At 40.1% G+C, this 21,918-nt stretch overlaps 1 protein-coding gene across 1 annotated transcript; it reads left to right on the top strand.

Moving 5' to 3' along the window:
• Positions 1–2,898: 2,898 nt before the first annotated feature.
• LOC128850241 (small glutamine-rich tetratricopeptide repeat-containing protein beta-like) lies at positions 2,899–20,929 on the top strand. Its single transcript, XM_054053235.1, is given in 10 exon segments — positions 2,899–2,910; positions 3,776–3,868; positions 4,644–4,713; positions 8,278–8,377; positions 10,228–10,332; positions 17,025–17,163; positions 17,251–17,313; positions 18,706–18,743; positions 18,991–19,074; positions 20,818–20,929. Coding segments are annotated over 10 exon segments (816 nt in total).
• Positions 20,930–21,918: the final 989 nt, after the last annotated feature.

Here is a 21,918-nt window from a genome sequence, read left to right as displayed (position 1 = left end):
TCCACACAACGGTGGACCCATTGAATATTCCCTAACAATGTTTGAACATCTTTAACAGTTCATAAACTGACCGTCAGTTCGATTTTCTGTGGTGGGATTTGGGCATCAGAAATGCACCAGCCCAAATACTTCCAAAGAGCTGACCTTTGTACTTTTTCAGGTGCAACAACAAGTCCTTTATCTCTCAGCATATCCCTCAATGTCTGCAGTGCCAGTTCATCAAACGGTCCTTATAACGGACACTGGAATGCAGAGTGTTCTTCATAAATTGTTACTCCCCTAGAGAGAGATAAGGACTGCCAAGCTGAAACAAAACAAAAAAACCTTCACATATCAGCCAGCAGTAAGGGCGGGGAGGAATGGGGGGGGGAAAAAAACCTCACACACAGCCACAGGGCTGGGTTGGTTTTTTTTTGTTTGTTTGTTTGTTTCCATTTTCTTTTTCTATTGTCTACATTCTTTTTGGGTTTGTTTGTTTGGTTTGTTTGTTTTTTTGTTTTTTGTTGGTTTGTTTTTTTTTTTTTTTTCAGTTTGAAATTGTGTCCTCTGCAGCCTTTCACTTCAAAGGTCCCAGGTAAATCTACCTGTTTGCCGGCTTAGTGGACGTTTGAGATTGAAAGGTCTCAGAGTTGCATTTTTAAGATTAATCAAAACAAACAGAGGCTCAAGCTCCTATAACCAAAACCCAATTTGCAAATCTTACAAACGTTTAAAGTGCTTTAAACACACACACGCATACACACACACAGAACCACTATTTGAGAGCTGGCTTAATATACCTATACAATATTGTTTACGACCAGTCAATAAGAATAGCACGATGGTATGAATATTTAAACTATACATGGTACTGAACACATACAACACTTACAATATGCACATATATTATAAGATAAGGTTTGTATCAATTGTTTAACAGGTAACAGTCCTTGGTTGTCATATACTTTTAATACAGCCTTTTGTCCTTCAGGGAACTCTAGTTGAATCAGTTCCCAACTGATCTGTGGGAGAGAGTGTCCTCCTACTCTGGCTATAGCTGATAAAGGTTGTTCCACTGGCCAATGTCGAGGCCATGTTTCACAGCTCATTATCGTGATATCTGCACCAGTGTCTAACATGGCTCTAATCTGTCGATTCTCATTGTCACGGAGTAGTCCACTTGTTAATACAGGCCATTGATGTAGCTTAGTGGTAAAGCAAACAGCAGGGCCTGTAGATCCAAAACCTCGGTCGCCCCTATAGAATTCCACTCGGGACTGTGAAGGTAAGATACTTTCAATGGCCACAATCTGTGCTATTTCACTACCTGCCGGTATAAAGATAGGTGGACAAAGTATATACATCATGACTTGTATCGTCCCTGTATAATCTGCATCGATCAATCCAGGTATTATAATTAATAATGCCCTTCATTCCCACATCAATAACACTTCCCGTGGAAGGGTTGGTTGGTTGATGACTTTCCTCCCTTTAGCACACAGCCCCTTCCTTTCTGGGCTGCGGTAGCAAGTGATTGCACAAGTTCACGTACAGCTCCCTGCACTGCGGCAGCAACAGAGCTACTTCGTTTATAAGAGTCAGCTCTTTCTACTCTTAAAATCATCTCCTCCACTCCGGCTCCCTTTGGGAGCCCGGCTAGAATCTGTTTGGTAGCCTTGTTGGCATTATCGAAGGCCAATACTCGAAACATTTGCTCTTTACTTTCAGGAGAGAGATCAGGGTGGTTCATGACGTTATCCCAAAGTCGATCAACAAAGTGGGTATATTTCTCTGTTGCACCCTGCACCAGGTTACCAGACGATGGGGCACTAGGTCCTGGTAGGCTCAAAAAGGCTTCTAAAGCTAATTGGGCGGATAAGCGCAGCATATCCTCAGGAAAGGTGGTTTGCACTCTGGTATCAGCATATTGACCTTGACCAGTGAGCATATCTGGTGTTACCCCCCTAAGGGGATCCTGTGGATCCTGGCGACGTGCTGCTGCTGTAACTGCACGCTGCTGCCATGAGGATTGCCATAGCAAAAGTTGAGTCGGGGTCAAAAGTAGTCTCATTAAATTTTGACAATCATACGGACACATCAAATCTGCTGAGAAAATCCAGGTCACTATCTGTTGCGCAGCTTCGGATTTCGGCCCATATGTGGTCACGGTGGCATGTGCCTGTTGTAAAATCTTCCAATCGTGAGGTTCCCACTTCCCCTGTCCATTTTCTTGGACGACAGGAAAGGCTAAGGGCATTAGCCCCTCACTATTGTTAGGTGACATCCACTGGCCTTGCACTATGGCATCTTTGATAATTCCCTTCCATCGCACTCCCCGTAATAAAGCCAGTCGAGTAGTGGATAAGTAGGGTGGTAAGGCTTGCTCGGCGACAATGAAGGATACAGAGGCGGAGGGGAAGGCAGCACCGGAGGAGTTAATTCCTCGATTGGGGGGCAGAAGGCTGTACCGAAGGAGGAGCACAGGAACGTGGGCAGCAACTAAAGCCACCCTTGGGTACTTCCTGCTTTTTCTCAGTCGGTTCCATGTCTCCCAACGCATCAACTTCCTCCTTCCCGAACCAGCGCTCCCCCTCCTTCTCCCCTGTTTCAGCTTTTCGCACTAACTCGCCAACATTCTTGCAAATAGTTCCTTTCATGCCTTTCACCGCAGGCAATCCGAATAAACGGGAAATCGAACCTGCCCCGGCTGGGGTTTTTTCGACATTAGGTAGAGGTCCCAGCATTTGGGCTGCTGCACAAGCCACCTCCCTCTCCGCTTTCATCTCTTTTGAAGTGTCCGAATCCAAATTCCAATCCCCGCGAACGGTTTTAATTTCCTTTTCCTCTTTGTCTGTTCCTGATATAGTCTTTTGCTACAACGTTTCTCCATAATCTCGCCACTCCGTAACAAAAAACATCATGTGCGGATCAGTAAAGTGTCCCCATTTTCTACCTAAATGTAGAAGTTTTATCAGCAGTTTTGCGGGCAGTTCATGCCCTCTCTTAGAGAGGATTCCCACAAGTAGCATTGCTGCAGCTTCTGTTTCCAGCAGTTTTGCGGGCAGTTCATGCCCTCTCTTAGAGGGGATTCCCACAAGTAGCGTTGCTGCAGCTTCTGTTTCCATAATTATCCCTAAGGGGTGAGGAGCGACCTCACACCAGCTGTCTACCTTGACTATGCACAGGCAGCGCTTCCCTTAGCCGCGGTTTCCCACTCCCCTCCTCTAGCTGCTTACCGCAGTCTTGGAGAAGTCAAATGTGTCCTGTAACCATCCTCTGCTACCAGATGTCGGAGTGGGAGGCGGACCTGGAGTAACGATGGAGTCTCAATATGAGTATGATCGTTCTCCTTTATTCATACACCTTACACTTCTTATATACTTATTCCAATAGTGCACGCGCTAACAAACAAATCCTAATTGGTTATGTCCCGCTGTTCACGCGCCTTATGCTGTCACGCAACTGGCCGGACCCTCTTGAGCACGCGAAAGGGGCAGATACAAGGTTCTCATCACAACTCTTCGGGACTTTCCCACGCTGGATTCCACATTCCTGTATTCTACTCCCTTTTATCTTATCTCAAGGTCAGGCCTAGCTACAGACAGCAAACCCTGCATTGTTCACTGCTATTAAATCATGAGCCATCCTTCTGCATCTCTTTATTTTATGATGTGTTCCAAAGAGCTGCTTGTACTAACTGAATAAGGAAGTGAATCACAGCTTTACAAATAAATTAATGAAATTACACTTCTATGGAACTGGTGTATTTTTTTTTTTCTTGTAAGTTGTAATTCAGTGACTGGAGACTGTTTTTAAGATTAACCCGGAAGATACTCATCTTGCACCTTCACAGCATTTGATAGAAATGTTCAAAATTTTTTTTCACAAGGTAAGAATTTAATTTAGATTTTAGGGTTAATTTGCCAATATGTGCTAAAATTTCATATTGTATATAGAACCTTAAAGTGCTGTATAGGTCAAAATGATGAGGAAACTTAAGGAAAACATGAAACATGAAAAAAGTGACATTTCCATAAAAGCTATCAGAATGAGAAACTTTTGGGGCAGTGGGAGAAATTAATTTCAGCTAGACAAGGACAATTCCATATAGAAAATTACTAGACTGTGGATGTCTCATTCTCATTTGAAGAATTTTGTCTTTCATTTAAGCATTTTGCAATTCCTGGAGATACATGTCTGCAAAGTGCTTGAGGTCATCTGCAATTTTGTGATACTTCTCACTCTTTTCTGGAAATAATTTAGTCATTCAGTTTTAAAAACATCTCCATGAAGGTTAAACTTAAAATGGGAACTTTAAAAATGTGTGCTAATAATATGATCTATCTGGGAGTCCCCAGTACAGGAAGCACAGGAACCACCAGGATGGTAAATAGAGTCAGAAATAAAAAAATCAAGACCGTAGAGACATGTTAACTCTCTTCCCCTTGACTTCCTTAAAATGTGTGGTGAGCCATAAAATTTCTTTAGTAGTAGAAGGTAAGCTATCTTTCAGTTCTAAGGAAGTTTTAATGATGTTTTAGTTCTTTCGTACTTCCTGTGCACTACATAAAATCTAGTTCCTTGTTGATACAATGCTGCATAGTATTTTTGTATAATCAGGGCTTATGTTTTAATGAAAATAATCTTGGCTTGTTTGCATACAGAATGATATGCTGCCTCTCTCAGATTCTTTACCAGAGGATGTTGAAAAGGCTGACCAACTGAAGGATGAAGGTTTGTAATAAACATAGAAATAAACATATTATGCTTTTTTTTTTTTTTCCTGCAGTAGCCAGATTAAGTTCTAGTTGGGCTTTGACCCTTCTAATTTTATCTCTACATGACCTCACAACATCTTTGTAGTCCTCCTGAGTTGCCTGCCCCTTCTTCCAAAGGTCATAAGCTCTCTTTTTTTTCCTGACTTCCATCCAGAACTCTCTATTCAGCCAGGCCAGTCTTCTTCCCTGCCAGCTTGTTTTCTGGCACATGGGGACAGCCTGCTCTTGCACCTTTAAGATCTCCTCCTTGAATAATGTCCAGCCTTGCTGTACTCCCTTGCCCTTCAGGACTGCCTCCCAAGGGACTCTGTCAATCAGGCTCCCAAACAGGCCAAAGTCCACCCTCCACAAGTCCAAGGTGGCAGTTCTGCTGACCCCTCTCCTCACTTCTCCAAGAATTGAAAACTGTCATTTCATGATCACTGTGCCCAAGGCAGTCTGCAAACATCACATCTCCCACAAGGTCTTCTCTGTTCACAAACAGCAAGTCCAGTGGGGTGCCTTCCCTAGTCGATTCACTCACCAGCTGTGTCAGGAAGTTGTCTACCACACACTCCAAGAACCTCCTAGACTGTTTCCCTTCAGCAGACATCTGTCAGGTTGAATTCCCCCACAAGAACAAGGGCTAGCAATCGTGAGGCTTCTCCCAGTTGCTTATAGACTAATTCATCTGCATCTTCATCCTGGTTGGGTGGTCTGTAACAGACTCCCACCATGATATGTCTTGTTTGCCTTCCTTCTGATTCTTACCCATAAACATTCAGCCCTATCGTCACCTTCACTAAGCTCTAGACAGTCCAAAACACTCCCTAACATACAGGGCTACCCCACCGCCTCACCTTCCTTGCCTATCACGCCTGAAGAGTTTACAGCTATCCATTGCAGCACTCCAGTTGTGTGAGTCATCCCACCATGTTTCCTTGATTTCAACTATATCTGTCAGCCATCAGGGATTTGTGAAATGGGCTGAGAGAATGAAATTAATGTGTACTATTTGTTAGTCTTTGTGTAGTGCTACTAAAGTATTTCCAAGTCTCTACTAAGAAGATTGAAGTGATCTAAACATTGACAAAAGGCCATTTCAGGTGTCAGCTATCAGGGGCACTAGTATGCAGTTTGGAACTGCTTGAAATGTTTTTGGTTAATTTTCATAATAAAATAAAACCTTCTTGTCCTGTTTTATATTACTGTTCTGTCATATTAATCCTTCTTGGTTTCATACATGTATATCTATCACCAGTATCATGTTTCTCAGTTACGAGTACTTTTCTGTCCAGGGTTAGGGAGATAAATTAAATAACTTGGTGAAATCCATTTGAGTCATATCTTCTATAATGCTGTAGTTCTATAGCTATCATTTCCTTGTTTCTATCCATATGTCCTTACCTATGCAATAATTTCCCTCACTGTTTTGGCTACCAGCTTTCTCCTCCTCTGCTCTCAAACCAGCCCTTGTACCTGTGGAAATTCGTTAATGAATGGCAAAACAAAATCCAATAGTTGTGTTTTCTTTTCTTATGAAACCAGGAAGCAATATACCCCCCAGACTAGTAAATACTTCAATGTGCTTGCCTATCACTTGACACTTTGGCTTTATGTAAGCTATATAGAGCACAGATAGCGTTCAGGTTTATATGGTGTAACTGTGGCTGAATCCTAAAAAGAGCTGGGTATTACTGCAGTATAAATTATAACAACAGGTAGTATTTTTGTTATAAAGGACACACATACCATTTGTTTCTTTTTTTTTTTTTTTGTCTTAAGAATTTTTGTCTGGTGTTAAAATATTACAGTTGCTTTTTCTGTTATTCCAAATTGCTTAATCTCAGCAGAAACAGTAGGTCTAGCTATTTTTCTGTTTTCCTTTAGCCAATTTAAACTGTAGAGAGTGAGCAAGAATGGTACCCTAGTAGCTAGTAGCAAAAATACTAGCTCCAACTTAGCCCCATATCATCTTTGATTCAGAGCGGTATCAGAAGTTCTAACTTTGATAGTCATTGGTAGCAGTTTTATTTTAGAGAAATGTTAACTGCTGCAGTCATGTTGAATGCAGCTAACTTGCAAGTCTTTTAACTGACAATAGGATTTAGTGGGCAGACCTTTACCTTGGGTCAAAGGTAAAGCGTGTAGATAGTGGGCCTGTAAAAATGAGGCAGATATGGTTACATTCTGTGTATTTTGAAGGTATACATACAATTACAGTTTCATTTTGCCTTCTCACTAGCAGGGATTGCTGACTGTAATTACAGTCTAGTATATCACTATTGTGAAGAGGTCATTTTGTACTACATTGATGATACCTAGTTACTTAAATCTCATTTTGTTTATTAAGCTCTCCATGTTCACAAATAAGTGCAAGTATTGTTTTCATTTAGTACTGGTACCTACAACTGCTTATTCCACAGCCTCTTGCTTTCTAGCAGAGATAAAATGTTGCACTGACTGAAATTTTCCAACCTTCGCTTATGCAATTTTATACATCTATACTAACCTGTTGACCTATCCCTCCTCTTGCTTATTTTAGGAGAGGATTAAAATATTTTGCCAAAATACAAGGAAGTCAGTGAGTCTATAATTTTCCTGACAATTTCTTGACATTGCTGGGGAACCAAGGCTTCTTTAGCATCTAACAGGCAAAGGATCCATAGAGGTCTTTTCCAACCTAAATGATTCTGTGATTCTGTGGTGGGACCAGGGACAACCTTAAGCTTGGGCACTATGAACTAGGATTTTTTCTTTACTAATATCTCATAAGGAAAGAAAGAAACTACCAGGACTGCCCTGTGTTGGGGAGGAAAGAATGTGTAAAGTATCTTTTGTTTTGAAAGACTTTACTCCAGAATTTTCTTTCAATAGAAAAGTTATATTTTTCTAGTTTTTTACTGTACTAGGCTTAAAAGAAATATGAAATATGAAACTTCATTTTAAAGCAGAAGTTCTGATCTTTGAAGGTTAGAAATTTTACCTCTGAATCATTTTATTGCCTGTGCTATATATACTTTTCATTATCTTAATTAATTTATTATGTGACAACATCAAGGAAGCAAGACTTTATGTGCTTTATTTTGCTTGTGTTTGTTTCTTCATGTTATATGGGTAGTTACAGGCAAATTGTTGGGAGATGTGAGAAGATGAGACCAAAAAGGAATTAATATATAGCCTATTGGATTATGAGGCTTGCAAAGATAGTTAAGACTGATGAATCTATATTAGAGTGGAACTGCAATTACAATTGCACTTCTCATCAAAGTGATCTTTGCTTAACAGCAGAAACTATCTGGGAAGTGTGAAACAGCAAGATGAGAAGGGGAAGGTTTATGTGATGGACTTCGATGTACATAATAAACTTTACAGACTTAGTAGATATTTGCATTATTCCATGCCAATTCCATATAAAAGAATGTATCTCAAAAAAATACAGTCATAACTGCCTTATACAATTGCTATAATGTGGCTGCTCTTTTTCTTTCAGAGCACTGTATCTGTTAAGTAGTTAAGAGCTTTTTATAATTTATTTCAGGTAATAATCATATAAAAGATGAAAACTATGATGCTGCAGTGGATTGTTATACTAGGGCTATAGAACTGGATCCAAACAATGCAGTCTATTACTGCAACAGGTAAAACCAAAATAATATATGTTTTCATTCGCAAACTTCATGTACATTATTTTAAAGATAAATTGTGAAGCAGATCAAAACAACATGAGGTTAGAAAACCCACAATTCAGAAATTTATCATGTTAAATTTGTAACATATTTAAAGGAAAAGTTAGCTAATTCAACATATCTGTGTCAGTTGAAGGTGTAATATGGTCTTTAACATTACTTGAGATCAGGTTTTTCTGAGTTAGGATGTCTGTATTAAATTATAACTTAGGCTGTGGTTTCCAGTCTTTTGAGAGTAGTAAGAGCCTTTTTTTCTGGTGTTCTAGTGACTCAGCTGCCATCTCTTTTATATATGTATAAACTGGAGAGGGGCAGATTTAGATTAGACATTAGGAAGAATTTCTTCACCATGAGAGTGGTGAGACACTGGAACAGGTTGCCAAGGGAAGTTGGGGATGCCCCATCTCTGGAGGTGTTCAAGGCCAGGTTGGATGGGCCTTGGGCAGCCTGATCTAGTGGGATGTCCCTGCCCATGGCAGGGGGGTTGGAACTAGATGATCTTTAAGGTCCCTTCCAATCCTAACTATTCTATGATTCTATCTCCCCTAGTATTGACTTTGCCTGGAAAAAATATCATCAGTGTGGGTATATTCTTTTGGAGATTTCAAGCATTGTATAAATGCTGAGCATTTTTATACATGACCTTTTGAAAAATAACAAGACTCTTGTAGTTTCATTGTATAATCAATTCTTCACCATAGTACTGACATGGGACTAGAGGAAGTCTGGAAGGACATGTTATCCCAGTAGCAGCATTATGCTCTTTCAGTATACTGCCCTGAAGACCAACATAAGAACAAGACAGTATAGTCTATGAGTCCTACTGGGACTGGTCTGCCTCTAGAGCCCCTCTGCTCTACACTTTTCAGTGCCTCTGTTACCAGAAGAACTTACTAACTTAATTGCAATCAATCTGGCCTTGTGGCACTGTACTCCATTTTTGGAGCTGTGCTTCCATTACTTCAGAGTTTAGTTTGTGATAAGTAAAGTAAATGACTCAATGTTTTTTTGGCAAGCATAAAGAGAAAGGAAATGCACAGTTTACTAATATTTTACATCTTTAAGACGGTAGTTCAAAGAGTAGATCATCTGTTTTCCTTGAGAAAACTGACCACATATGTGATTTTAGGTCTCAAATGGTAATATAAGTCCTGATTCAAAAGCCTCCCAAGATCTGTTCCAATGTCCTTTTTAATTTGGGCAATTCTTTAGTCTTATGTCCACGACATTTAGTATTTCTCTGGTATAGAGATGCAGTTTTAATTTAGTAATTCAGAGATTATTGAGAAATGTTATCCCGCTTTACCTGCAAGCATTTGTTGCCTGCTAAAAAACTGAGCAGGGAAAAAGCACAGCTTTCCTTTGAGTGGCAGTAAAATTGTACTTCTTACTGGAAAAGTATAATTGTATAAAATACTTCTGTTCAAACTGCTGCTTGAGAGTTTCACTTCTTGTAGTAGGTTTTGTGATGTATTTTATGCATAGTCATATGCTGGATCTAAACCAGTTCCTTAGAATTATTTATTTTTTATGTCTTCAGAGGTGTGTGTTCTCAAAGCCCTAGTCTAGCAGTGAACTTAAGCACATACTTAATTCAGAACATTTGCTTGTCCTGCTTAATTGAGGAAAGATGAGGCATTGCCTAAATAGTGAATGAAGCGTCAGTAAGATTAAACAAGTCTAAAGTTAGTCATGTACATGTGAATATCTAAGCTGGGTTTGGGATTTTGGGGAGGTGTGTGTCTGTTATTGGTGGAGTTTTTTTACAAAACTCTGTCCCTTCCTTCCCCTCTTCCTCTTAGGGCTGCTGCTCAAAGTAAGCTCAACAACTACAGTGAAGCAATAAAGGATTGTGAGAGAGCTATAGCAATAGATCCAAAGTACAGCAAAGCATATGGGAGAATGGGGTAAGCTAACACAAATCTGAGTAAAAGCTGAAGAGCCAAGTGTAAATCACTATAGATTTTCTGAAATAAGTGGAACCATGTTGTTTTATTTAGCTGATATTCTTCTGAAAGTGTATCAGTTTTCTGAAGATGACCCTATCAGGCTGCCAGCTTTAAGTTTTATATAGGTGGTTGATCTCAGCATTTTCATATCAGATTTCATGAGTTTGTTGTTGTTGTTGATTTTTTTCTTTCAGTTTATCTGCAAGGAAAAAGCTTTACCTTTGCAAATTTAGTTTAGGAAGTCACACTGTTTTTTTCTGTCTCCTACCTAGTTATGAGAAATCAACATTCTGCAGTTGGAACAGTGAATCTGTTAATAATGATGTTAGAGAACAGGATCCTAAAAGTATTGAGGCTTCACACTATCAGGAATAGAGGCTTAATTTTTCTGTTCAATAACTCTCAGTAAGCAGATATTTTAGCAAGACTAAGCTATGTCCCCTTAGTAGTTTTTCTCATTCATGTCTGAGTGATTAACAGCATTGCCCCTGTAGGCAGTGGATCTGATTAAGTGCTATCTGAAAAAAATAATGTCAGGAATGTTCTCCTGAATGGGATATCTACTTGAGTGAAGGGTCATTCTTCCAAGATGTGTAGCTTTGCATTTTCAGTAATCAAACGTATTGTGGATGTTGGATGAATGCTGCTTAAGTTTTGAGGTTATATCTTTACTAGTAAATTAAAAAATACCTGGGATTGTTCTTTGGGGTCAGCTGGCACAAAATGGCCTATGCCCATGTTATTGAAATCTGGTTTGCAGTATGGAATGACTACATCCAAACTGCCTATAGCTAAACTGAGTTGGTCTGTGTTAAATTCTGAACCACACCCCAGAACTGTATGGGGATAATGCTTGTTGGCCTGGGACAAAACCATGCCATGGGATGCTTATTTAAGATCAAAGATGATGGAATTCTATCACTTGAAAACATTCACTAATAGAGTTTATTTTACTAGTACAAATGTAGCCTGACTGGCTTTTCAGATGCTTAATTCACTTTGAAATTTTAGGGACTGTTGAATTGATTTTGCCCTATTTAACTCTCTTTAGATCATTTCTTCATACAGCACAACTCAAAATCCCCTTCCCCCCCAATTTTAGTGAGATAGAGGGAAGCTGCAGGCTAATTTAATTGAAAATTGGAGGTTATTTTAGAGTTTTGGGTGTAAGACCAGTGTGCCTTTCAATACACAGTGTAAATGTGATCATTCTCAAACAATCAAGTCTCTCTTTTTATTGTCTGGTTATTTTGACAGAGGATATATTTTGAGCTACAGGCTGTTGCTTAACTCAGCACATGGATATAATAACTAAAAAAAAACAAGTGCAGAAAACACCTTCTCAACACAAAATCCTTCTGAGAAAGCTATGTTTTCTGACTGTATTATGCAGGTATATCAGTTTTTCAGAGGATTTGACAGAAACTCTGTATATGTCACAGAAAGAAGCACAAGTGCCACAGAAATATGCAGAAATGGGAGCCATGTAGACAGTTAAAGAGATGCTTCCAGTATGACCCTGAGAGAGCACTTGTCTGAGTAGGAGGTGGTCCTGGAATTGTGAGCAAAGAAACTGTTGTCCACTGTTCTGACTTGTACTGTGTTCCAAGAAGCAAGTTTTTACATACTTTCTCTGTAAAGAAACCCCACGATAGCACCACAGAAATACCTGATTGCTTTTCTCGTCTGATCAGAAACTATTTTGGCAAATTAATGGCCCAATAGGGAGAATGTTGTTTATGGGAGTAACTGTATTAAGGGAGAAAACAATATTGCGTGGTTTCCTCCAGGAATCATAGAATCATAGAATCACTAGGTTGGAAAAGACCTCTTAGATCATCGAGTCCAACCATTCCAATCTGCCACTAAACCATGTCCCTGAGCATCTCATCCACCCATCTTTTAAATACCTCCAGGGATGGTGATTCAACCACCTCCCTGGGCAGCCTATTCCAGTGCCCGATGACCCTTTCTGTGAGAATTTTTTTCCTGATGTCCACTCTGAACCTTCCCTGGCGTCACCTGATCAAGGAGAGCCTACAGATGAAGCCTTCTTCCTCCAGCTACAGAAGACTTCACACTCGCAAGCTCTCATCCTATTGGGGGGCTTAAACCACCCTGACATCTGCTGGAAAAGTAGCATGGCAAGCTGCAGGCAATCCAGAAGACTCCTAGAGTGCATTGAAGATAACTTCTTAACCCAGGTAACAGACACCCTTATCCAAAAGGATGCAATTCTGGACCTGATGTTCACCAATGAGCTCATCAGTGACATCAAGATCTGAGGCAGCCTGGGCTGCAGTGATCACACACTGGTGGAATTCAAGGTCCAGAGGGATATGGGACAGGTGAGGTATATAGTCAGGACCCTAAATTTCAGGAAAGCAGACTTCCAGCATTTCAAGGAGTTACTAAGTAGGACCCCCAGGATACGATCCTTGGGGACGAGGGAGCAGAACAGAGATGGCAAATATTTAAGGATGTTTTCCATAAAGCACAAGAGTGCTCAGTCCCCACATAAGAGATTGGGAAGGGAAGAGACCAGCGTGGCTGAGGGAACTCCTCAGGCAGTGCAAGGGGGGACAGGAAACCTGGGAAGAGTCTAGGGACGCTGCCCAGTTATGTAGGGCAGGTCAGGAAGGCCAAGGTGCAGCTGGAGCTGAAATTGGCAAGGGAAGTAAAGACCAACAAGAAGGGTTTCTACAGATACGTCAGTCAGAAAAGGGAGGTTAACGACAGCATACCTGCACTGATGAATGAAAATGGTGACCTCATATCAACAGACGAGGAGAAGAAGGCTAAGGTACTCAACAACTTTTTTGCCTAAGTCTTCACCAACAACCACTCTTCTCATCCCTCCCGGGTCAATGGAGAACAAGATGGGGGCCAGGGGTGAAAACCCCCTCCCACTGTAGAGGAGGATCAGGTTATTGACCACCTGAGGAACCTGAACATGTATAAGTCTATGGGACCTGATGAGATGCATCCCAGAGTCCTGAGGGAATTGGGCGATGTGGTTGCCAAGTCACTGTCCATGACATTTGAAAAGTCATGGCAGTCAGGAGAAGTCCCTGGTGACTGGAAGAAGGGCAACATTGTGCCCATTTTTAAAAAGGGTAGAAAAGATGACCCTGGGTACTACCGACCTGTCAGCCTCACCTCTGTGCCTGGGTAGATCATGGAACAGATCCTCTTGGAAGCTATGCTAAAGCACATGGAGGACAAGGAGATGATTAATGGCAGCCAGTATGGCTTCACCAGGGGCAAGTCTTGTAAGACCAACTTAGTGGCTTTCTATGATGGGGTAACCACAGCAGTGGACACAGGTAAACCAATGGATGTGAGCTATCCAGACTTCTGTAAAGCCTTTGACATGGTCCCCCACAACATCCTTCACTCTAAATTGGAGAGATATTGATTTGATGGGTGGTCAGTTTGTTGGATAAGAAACTGGTTGGATGGTCGTATTCAGAGAGTAGTGGTCAATGGCTCAATGTCCAGATGGAGATCCGTGACAAGTGGGGTCCCTCGGGTGTCCCTACTAGGATCAGTACTCTTTAATACCTTCATCAATGATATAGACAGCGAGATGGAGTGCATCCTCAGAAAGTTTGCAGATGACACACCGGAAGGATGGAATGTCATCCAGAGGGACCTGGACAAGCTGGAGAAGTGGGTCTGTGTGAACCTCATGAGGTTCAACAAGGCCAAGTGCAAGGTCACAGCTAGGTCGGGGTAATCTGCAGCTTCACTACAAGAAGGGGGATGATCATAGAATCATAGAGTCATTGAATCACTACGTTGGAAAAGACCTCTTGGATCATCGAGTCCAACCATTCATATCTACCACTAAACCATGTCCCTGAGCACCTTGTCTACCTGTCTTTTAAATACCTCCAGGGATGGTGACTCAACCACCACCCTGGGCAGCCTGTGCCAGTGCCCGATGACTCTTTCTGTGAAAAATTTTTTCCTGATATCCAGTCTGAACCTCCCCTGGCAGAGCTTGAGGCTATTCCCCCTTGTCCTTTCACCTGTCCCTTGGGAGAAGAGGCCAGCTCCCTCCTCTCTACAACCTCCTTTCAGGTAGTTGTAGAGAGCAATAACGTCTCCCCTCAGCCTCCTCTTCTCCAGGCTAAACAACCCCATTCCCTCAGCCACTCCTAGTAAGACTTGTTCTCCAGCCCCTTAACCAGCTTCATTGCTCTTCTCTGGACATGCTCCTGAGCCTCAACTTCCTTCTTGTGGTGAGGGGCCCAGAACTGAACGCAGTATTCCAGGTGTGGTCTCACCACTGCTAAGTACAGAGGGAGAATAACCTCCCTGGACCTGCTGGCCACGCCATTTCTGATACAAGCCAAGATGCCATTAGTCTTCTTGGCCACCTGGGCACACTGCTGGCTCATGTTCAGTCGGCTGTCAACCAACACCCCCAGGTCCTTCTCCTCCAGGCAGCTTTCCAGCCACTCTTCCCCCAGTCTGTAGCACTGCATAGGGTTGTTGTGCCCCAAGTACAGGACCCGGCATTTGACCTTGTTAAACCTCATGCCATTGGTCTCAGCCCAGCGGTCCATCCTGTTCAGATCCCTTTGGAGAGCCTCCCTACCCTCAAGCAGATCAACACTTCCACCCAGCTTAGTGTTGTCTGCAAAATTGCTAAGGGTACATTCAATGCCTTCATCCAGGTCATTGATAAAGATATTGAACAGGACTGGACCCAGCACTGAGCCCTAGGGGACACTACTTGTGATCGGCCTCCAGCTGGAGTTAACTCCATTCGCCACCACTCTTTGGGCCCGGCCATCCAACCAGTTTTCCATCCAGGAAAGATTGCGCCTGTCCAGGCCTGTGGCAGCCAGTTTCCTAAGCAGAATGCTATGACAAACTGTGTCAAAGGCTTTACTGAAGTCCAAGAAGACTACACCCACAGCCTTTCCTTCATCCAGGTCACCTTGTCATAGAAGGCAATCAGGTTAGTTTGGCAAGACCTGCCTTTCGTGAACCCGTGTTGACTGGGCCTGATCACCCAGTTCTCTTGCATGTGCTTCATGACAGCACTCAAGATCACCTGTTCCATGACTTTCCCCAGCACTGAGGTCAGATTGACAGGCCTGTAGTTTCCTGGGTCCTCCCTCCGACCCTTCTTGAAGATGGGTATAACATCAGCCAGCCTCCAGTCCAGTGGAACTTCCCCAGTCAGCCAGGACTGCTGGAGGATGATAGAAAGGGGTTTGGCAAGCATGTCTGCCAGCTCCCTCAGCACCCTCGGGTGAATCCCTTCCAGCCCCATAGACTTGTGAATGTCTAATTGGCCAAGCAAGTCTCTAACCACGTCCTCTTGGAACATGGGAGCTTTCTTCTGCTCCTCTAGCTCATGAGGATTTATACACGGAACAACTTTCCTTACTATTAAAGACTGAGGCAAAGAAGGCATTAAGCACCTCAGCCTTGTCCTCATCCCTTGTCACAGTTGTTCCCTTTGTGTCCAATAAAGACAGGATATTCTCCCTGGTCCTCCTTTTACTGTTGATGTATTTGTAGAAAGATTTTATTATCTTTCACAGAATTTGCTAGTTTGAGTTCTAGTTGGGCTTTAGCCCTCCTGATTTTCTCTCTGCATTTTTAGAATTTGCTGGAGTTTCATACTGTTATTGATTTCATCATCACTGAAAGTAATGGCTATGACTGATGTATCTATCACACTGAGCTCTGTTCCCTGAGATAAGACTGTCTGTTAGTGGGCATTAACACAAGCTTATCAACCCAATCTGTGTAGCTCAGCAAATACTAAAGGGAGACTGGAGTACTGAATAGCTGAATGTGGGCTATACAAATATTTCACAAAATGAGGAAAAGATCAGTTTAGTTTTGTGGTCAGCATAAATTGAAGATGCAGTAGAAGATGGAATTGAAACCGCAACCAGATGGACTTCTGGAACAGCTCAAAGAAAGATGATGTTTTAAATGCAGTAGCTAAGAAAATTTGAAAAAAAGTACTGTTTCAAAAGTAGCAGATAATCTTTCCTGTGCTCTCCTGAGCTGCTGGAGAATAATCTGTTTCAAAACATTAAGCAGGCTTCCCTGATACAAGGGTTTCTTATGGAGTCTTACAGATGTTACTCTCTTGTATAAACTGTTAAGCTATTGAAGTAGAAGATCCAAGAGGAGAATCTTGCACTGATCCTAAGACAAAAATCTGTTACGGTGAAACTTATGGTTCCAGTATTTGGTTTCTTGAAGCTGCAGTATCTTCACCCTACTTACCCATGTACCCTTGTGAATGATCTCTTGGATCAAAAGGATTGAAGGAAACATTTAGAGGAATTCCTGAGCTTATGCGAAAAGTCATGGATGCTGGATCCAGCTTGTGTTCTCAAATACAGACTAAATCACTTGAAGATGCCCAAGTTTTTAACAAAACTTGCATATATATGGAACAGACAGTGCAAGATCAGTTCTCGAGGGTTCATCTGATCTGCAAAAATAGGGGCTTACACTAAGCAATAGCAGCACGATAGTAAAACTTGCTTTAACTTAGTGCTCAAGCTAAAAATTAGTTGTGAGATACTATTCTATTTAGAACAGAAAATGTATCATTATCTTTTGATGATCATTTATGTTCTACCTGGGATTTCTTTATTTCACATTAGGTTGGCTCTGACTTCAGTGAATAAATATGAAGAAGCGGTTACAAGTTACCAAAAAGCACTGGATCTTGATCCAGAAATTTACTCTTATAAGTCAAATTTGAAAATAGCAGAACAGAAACTAAGAGACATGTCCAGTCCTGTAAGTTAGCTCTACATCTATTTATTTACAATAGTTTTAATTTGAATTTTGTAGGTAAACTTATCTTCAATTGTAATTTTTTTGTAGACCGGAACTGGACTGAGTTTTTACATGGCAAGCTTGATAAACAATCCTGCCTTCATTAGTATGGTGAGTATATTTCAAGCTTTACATTACATTGTTTTTAAAACTAATGTTTTAAAAATAACTCTTGTTTAATAGCACAAGTGATTTTAACACATTATAATGGCAATGGTTTCATTACACTGAATTTAAACTTTTCTAAGTCATTTTACATTCAAACAAAGAAGTGGAGCATAAATCTCCTAGAATGCCTGTCTTATTTCCAATTGATTCTATCCTACTTATGAATAACAATGTGCATAGATTAGCTATACTGATTTTATAGATGGCATGAATAGCAAAACTTGCCAACAGCATGGTGAAAATATTTTTTCTATTCTCTGCATAGCAGTTAACAATGAATACAAAGAAATCACCTCTTAAATGAATAGCAAACACACAGTGCTTTCCTTTACTTCCAGTACAATGTCAAATTGTGGTTTTGTCCCTCAGCAGTTTTTCTCCATGTATGGCTTTCTTAGCCAAATTGTATGAATTAACTTTGAAGAATAGAATTTGAAGTGGAAAAAAGTAAAAACTACCTATTTCTTTTGAGAACTCAGTTAAAACTTTACTAACCGTCTGGTAGCTTCATTAAGACAGGACATTTTAACAAGTGCTTCAGCGTGGAAATGCACTGCATGCAAGAGTTCAGTACATCTGGTCTGATACTGTGGTCTAAATAAGTGAATTAGCAGATACTGTATTGTGCCTATTGGTCTTGGATTCATACAGACACTAATTTCTGTAGGATTCATGTTGCTAACTTTAAACCATCACTTGGTTTATTCTATAGTACACTCTTACACTATGGTAAACACAATATATTTTTTGAGGTTCCTTATCAATGAGAAATTTAAATAACCTCATGCTTACTACAAAGTAAGAAGATATGCAAGTTACCACAGAAGATTTATGTTACCACAAAACCATGGTACATATTAAGTCTTTGCTCATCTACTCTGCAATATTTTGTGGCCATAATCTTAACAGTTTATATCCACTAGTAATAATAGTTGCAAACCTTATTTATCCAGGCTGAGAATCAACAAAATACAGACCTTTCCAAAAACCCCAATAGAAAAACATTGTCTTTGGAAGTCTTAAGTTATTTTTTTTTAAGTTTTACAGTAATGGGTTTTGATGTTGAATATCTTCTTGTCATATTTTTCATGTCTGAATCTGTAATCAGTATTTTTTATCTAATATGTAACAAATTGTCTCAGCTAAATATTTTGAAATACTTTCCTGTAATGATTCTTTTTGCTGAGGACATCTCTGTGCACATAAACTGAGTATAATTTTGTAATAAAACATAGAATACACCTTGTGAGTTTTTTGATTTTTTTCCGCATTTTCCTCAGTGATTACCTAAGTAGTAAATGTGTTATAATTTCAGCTATGTGTTGTCTATTCTAGGCAGCAAGCTTAATGCAGAATCCTCAAGTTCAACAATTGTAAGTATTAAAATGGAGTACCATTGAAACAAATGTCTTTAGGGGTTTGAATTAATAAGAGAAAAGGTGGATAGTACTATATTCATGAAAAATGTAATTTTATGTTTGCTTTCTGTAAATAGAACTACTGCAGTTTCTTCCTCTTGCAGCTTATTGCCTTCCAGCAATTCAACAAAGAACTACAGTTTATTGCTTATTGTGACGCTTCCTGCATACCCCAATGCCAACACTGTGCTAACTGTTTCAGGATGTCGGGGATAATGTCAAATGCCATTGATGGCCCTGCTGTGGGTGTTGGTGGCCTGTCAGATTTGTCTAGCCTGATACTTGTGTAAGTGTTATGAATTGCATAGTTTTAACTGTTACATTTGTAGAAGCATCATTGTGCACCATCTATTTCAAAGGGATAGTGTTGAGCCAGTTATACTGTGGCCTATCCCTATTGTATACCTGAATGTTATTAAAACTGAGTACCTGAGGACTGATTTTCCACTATCTTGTTTGTTTGATTTCTACATTTCCATCAATTGAAATGACTGAACTGTATACTCAGTTTCACTTTCTGGTTCACATACACTGTTTACTTTCTAAATGCCACTTATTAAAAATGTTCCTTTAAAACTTTAAAATGTTCCTTTAGGTACTCCTACATGTGCTTTCAAATTGTGTTGCTCAATTTATTACCCGATATCCCTGACTAGAAAAGCTACAGATTTATTTAGCACAGGTTTCAACAAGTTCTAAAGTAGACTCCTGACTGATTGTGCTCTGGCATCCCTCCATTTGGACTAGGAAGGCTTCATGGAACTCAGTATAATAAGGAGAGGAGTGGCTTTTACAAAAAACAAGACTCAAGTCTTTTAAAATATAATAATGATAATTCATCTGGAAAAGTCTGCATAAAAATGTGATTTGCTTATATGGCAAGACCTCTTAACAAGTATACAATTTTACTTTATTTCCACATTCTAGCCTGTTTCAATCTATTTCTAAGTTTTGCCCCTTCAGGGCAAAAGTAATTTCTAATTCACATCAAAGACAGGAATGTATCCCCACAATATCAAGGGCTGTTTTCAGAACAATCATGTGCTATGCCTAGATCTATGAAAATGGTGCCTTTCCTTCAACCTGCGCTACACTTTAAAGGAGTCTTCATAATTTGCTACTTGGGCAAAATGCAGAATCATAGAATCATAGAATCACTAGGTTGAAAGGAACCCACTGGGTCATCGAGTCCAACCATTCCTAACACTCCCTAAACCATGCCCCTCAGCACCTCATCCACCTGTCCCTTAAACACCTCCAGGGAAGGTGACTCAACCACCTCCCTGGGCAGTCTGTTCCAGTGCCCAATGACCCTTTCCGTGAAGAATTTTTTCCTGATGTCCAGCCTGAACCTCCCCTGGCAGAGCTTGAAGCCATTCCCCCTTGTCCTGTCCCCCAGAAGTTATGGGGAATTCCGTGTCAGGCTATTAATGAAATAATATGTTTTATTTACTTGCTTTTTCTAGTAAACCAGGGTTCCGCATATCTTTTACAGGGAATTAATTTCACCTAATTATTTATTCTTTTAAGCTACGACTGTTATGAAGATGGATATGTCATTACTTTAGTCATACAGGTGTAATTGTATGCTTGCTTTCTACTAATAACATCTTGTTGGCCACACAAGTTGGCAGCTGCATACTGTATTTCTGGAAAACTAGTACTTCAATTATAAGAGTAGTTATCTTAAACAACTAGAATGGCTCCTCTCAAAAAGAAGGGAGAAAATGACTGGGGCATATTTGTTGCTAAATTTCAGTTTTAGCAAGTAAGATAATACTTTTTCCTCCATACTATCATGTAGAAGTAATAGTCCTAAAGAATGAAAATGAAGATCTGATGATAATCCTGTTTGGAGAGACTTTAACAAGATAAAGTGGTAATGCTACAGCTATCTTGCTGCGTAGACTTAATCAAGATATCTTTAATCTTAGCTTTCAATTATATTAGGGTATCTTGTTTTCTTACAAATGCTGCTTGTCAGGGGGGTTTTCCACTTGTTGATTTTACTTAAACCTGTTTAACACAGGGGGCAGCAGTTTGCACAACAGATACAGCAGCAGAATCCAGAGCTCACAGAGCAACTAAGAAATTATGTCCGGAGCAGATCTTTCAGTGGCAGTACTGAACAGCATTCTTGACTTAAAGGAGGCATGTGAATTGGAATGGTATATAACCCAAAAATGCATACTATAGTTAGTAGTAAAAGCACCACTGTACCTTCTGCTTCAATAGAAGACAGAAAATTCATTGTGTATGCTTGCAAACAAGAATAAATGTTAAACAGACCTATTGCACATAATTTGCAACATATCATTTATGTATAGTTACTCCTCTGAAAATTAATACATTAAAAATATTAAGTGGTTTCTTAAAATCCCTGCATACAAGTCATTTTCAGTATGTGCATTAGATTGATCTCCAGGGCTATTGAGTGGGGAGGAGTTTCGTAGTAGGCTGATCTTGCATAACAGCTTAATTCTAAAATACTAGTGTAAAAAGGCACATTATTCTTATGGTAAAAATTGTTATGGCTGTATGTCCTGTCAAATATGCTATTGAAACAATAGGCCCATCAGATGAGCCCTTGTATAATGAGTGTTGGAGTATAGAATATACTTTAAAATAATGCTTGAAAAGTCTGTTTCCTTAAGCCTGTGGAGGGGCTATTAGTAACATGAAATACTTTTCAACTTCATTTGGCAGGGGAAAGGGAGATGATTGCATATGAAGAAGTATCACAAATTGTAGAGAAAGAGAAGACACTAATCCTGAGTAGGATAACACAGAAACCAAAATAGAACTTGGCTTGGGAAAGGAAAGATTATTAAGAAATTTTAGGCTTTTCTACTGCCATGTCTACCCTCAATTCATGATGGTAGCCTTGGAGATCAACATTACAGCACTATTTTCCTAGGCATGGCCAACTATATGTATGCAGTATTTATTATAAGCTTAAAATTCTTGACTGTAATAAGCTAAAATTGATCCTATGATTGTACAAATAATTAGTATTGAAAATTTATCAAAGAATAACTGCCTTAAAAAGGATTCTCTTTCTATTCTTGTGTGGTAAATCACTGGCTTAAACAATTTAAGATTTTTTTTAAGTTTCATTACACATATCTAG

Source organism: Cuculus canorus, chromosome W, assembly GCF_017976375.1.
Source record: "Cuculus canorus isolate bCucCan1 chromosome W, bCucCan1.pri, whole genome shotgun sequence".
In the NCBI taxonomy this organism is placed as follows: Eukaryota; Metazoa; Chordata; class Aves; order Cuculiformes; family Cuculidae; genus Cuculus; species Cuculus canorus.
The sequence above is the reverse complement of the archived record's forward strand: the minus strand, read 5'-3'. Positions and strand labels throughout refer to the sequence as shown.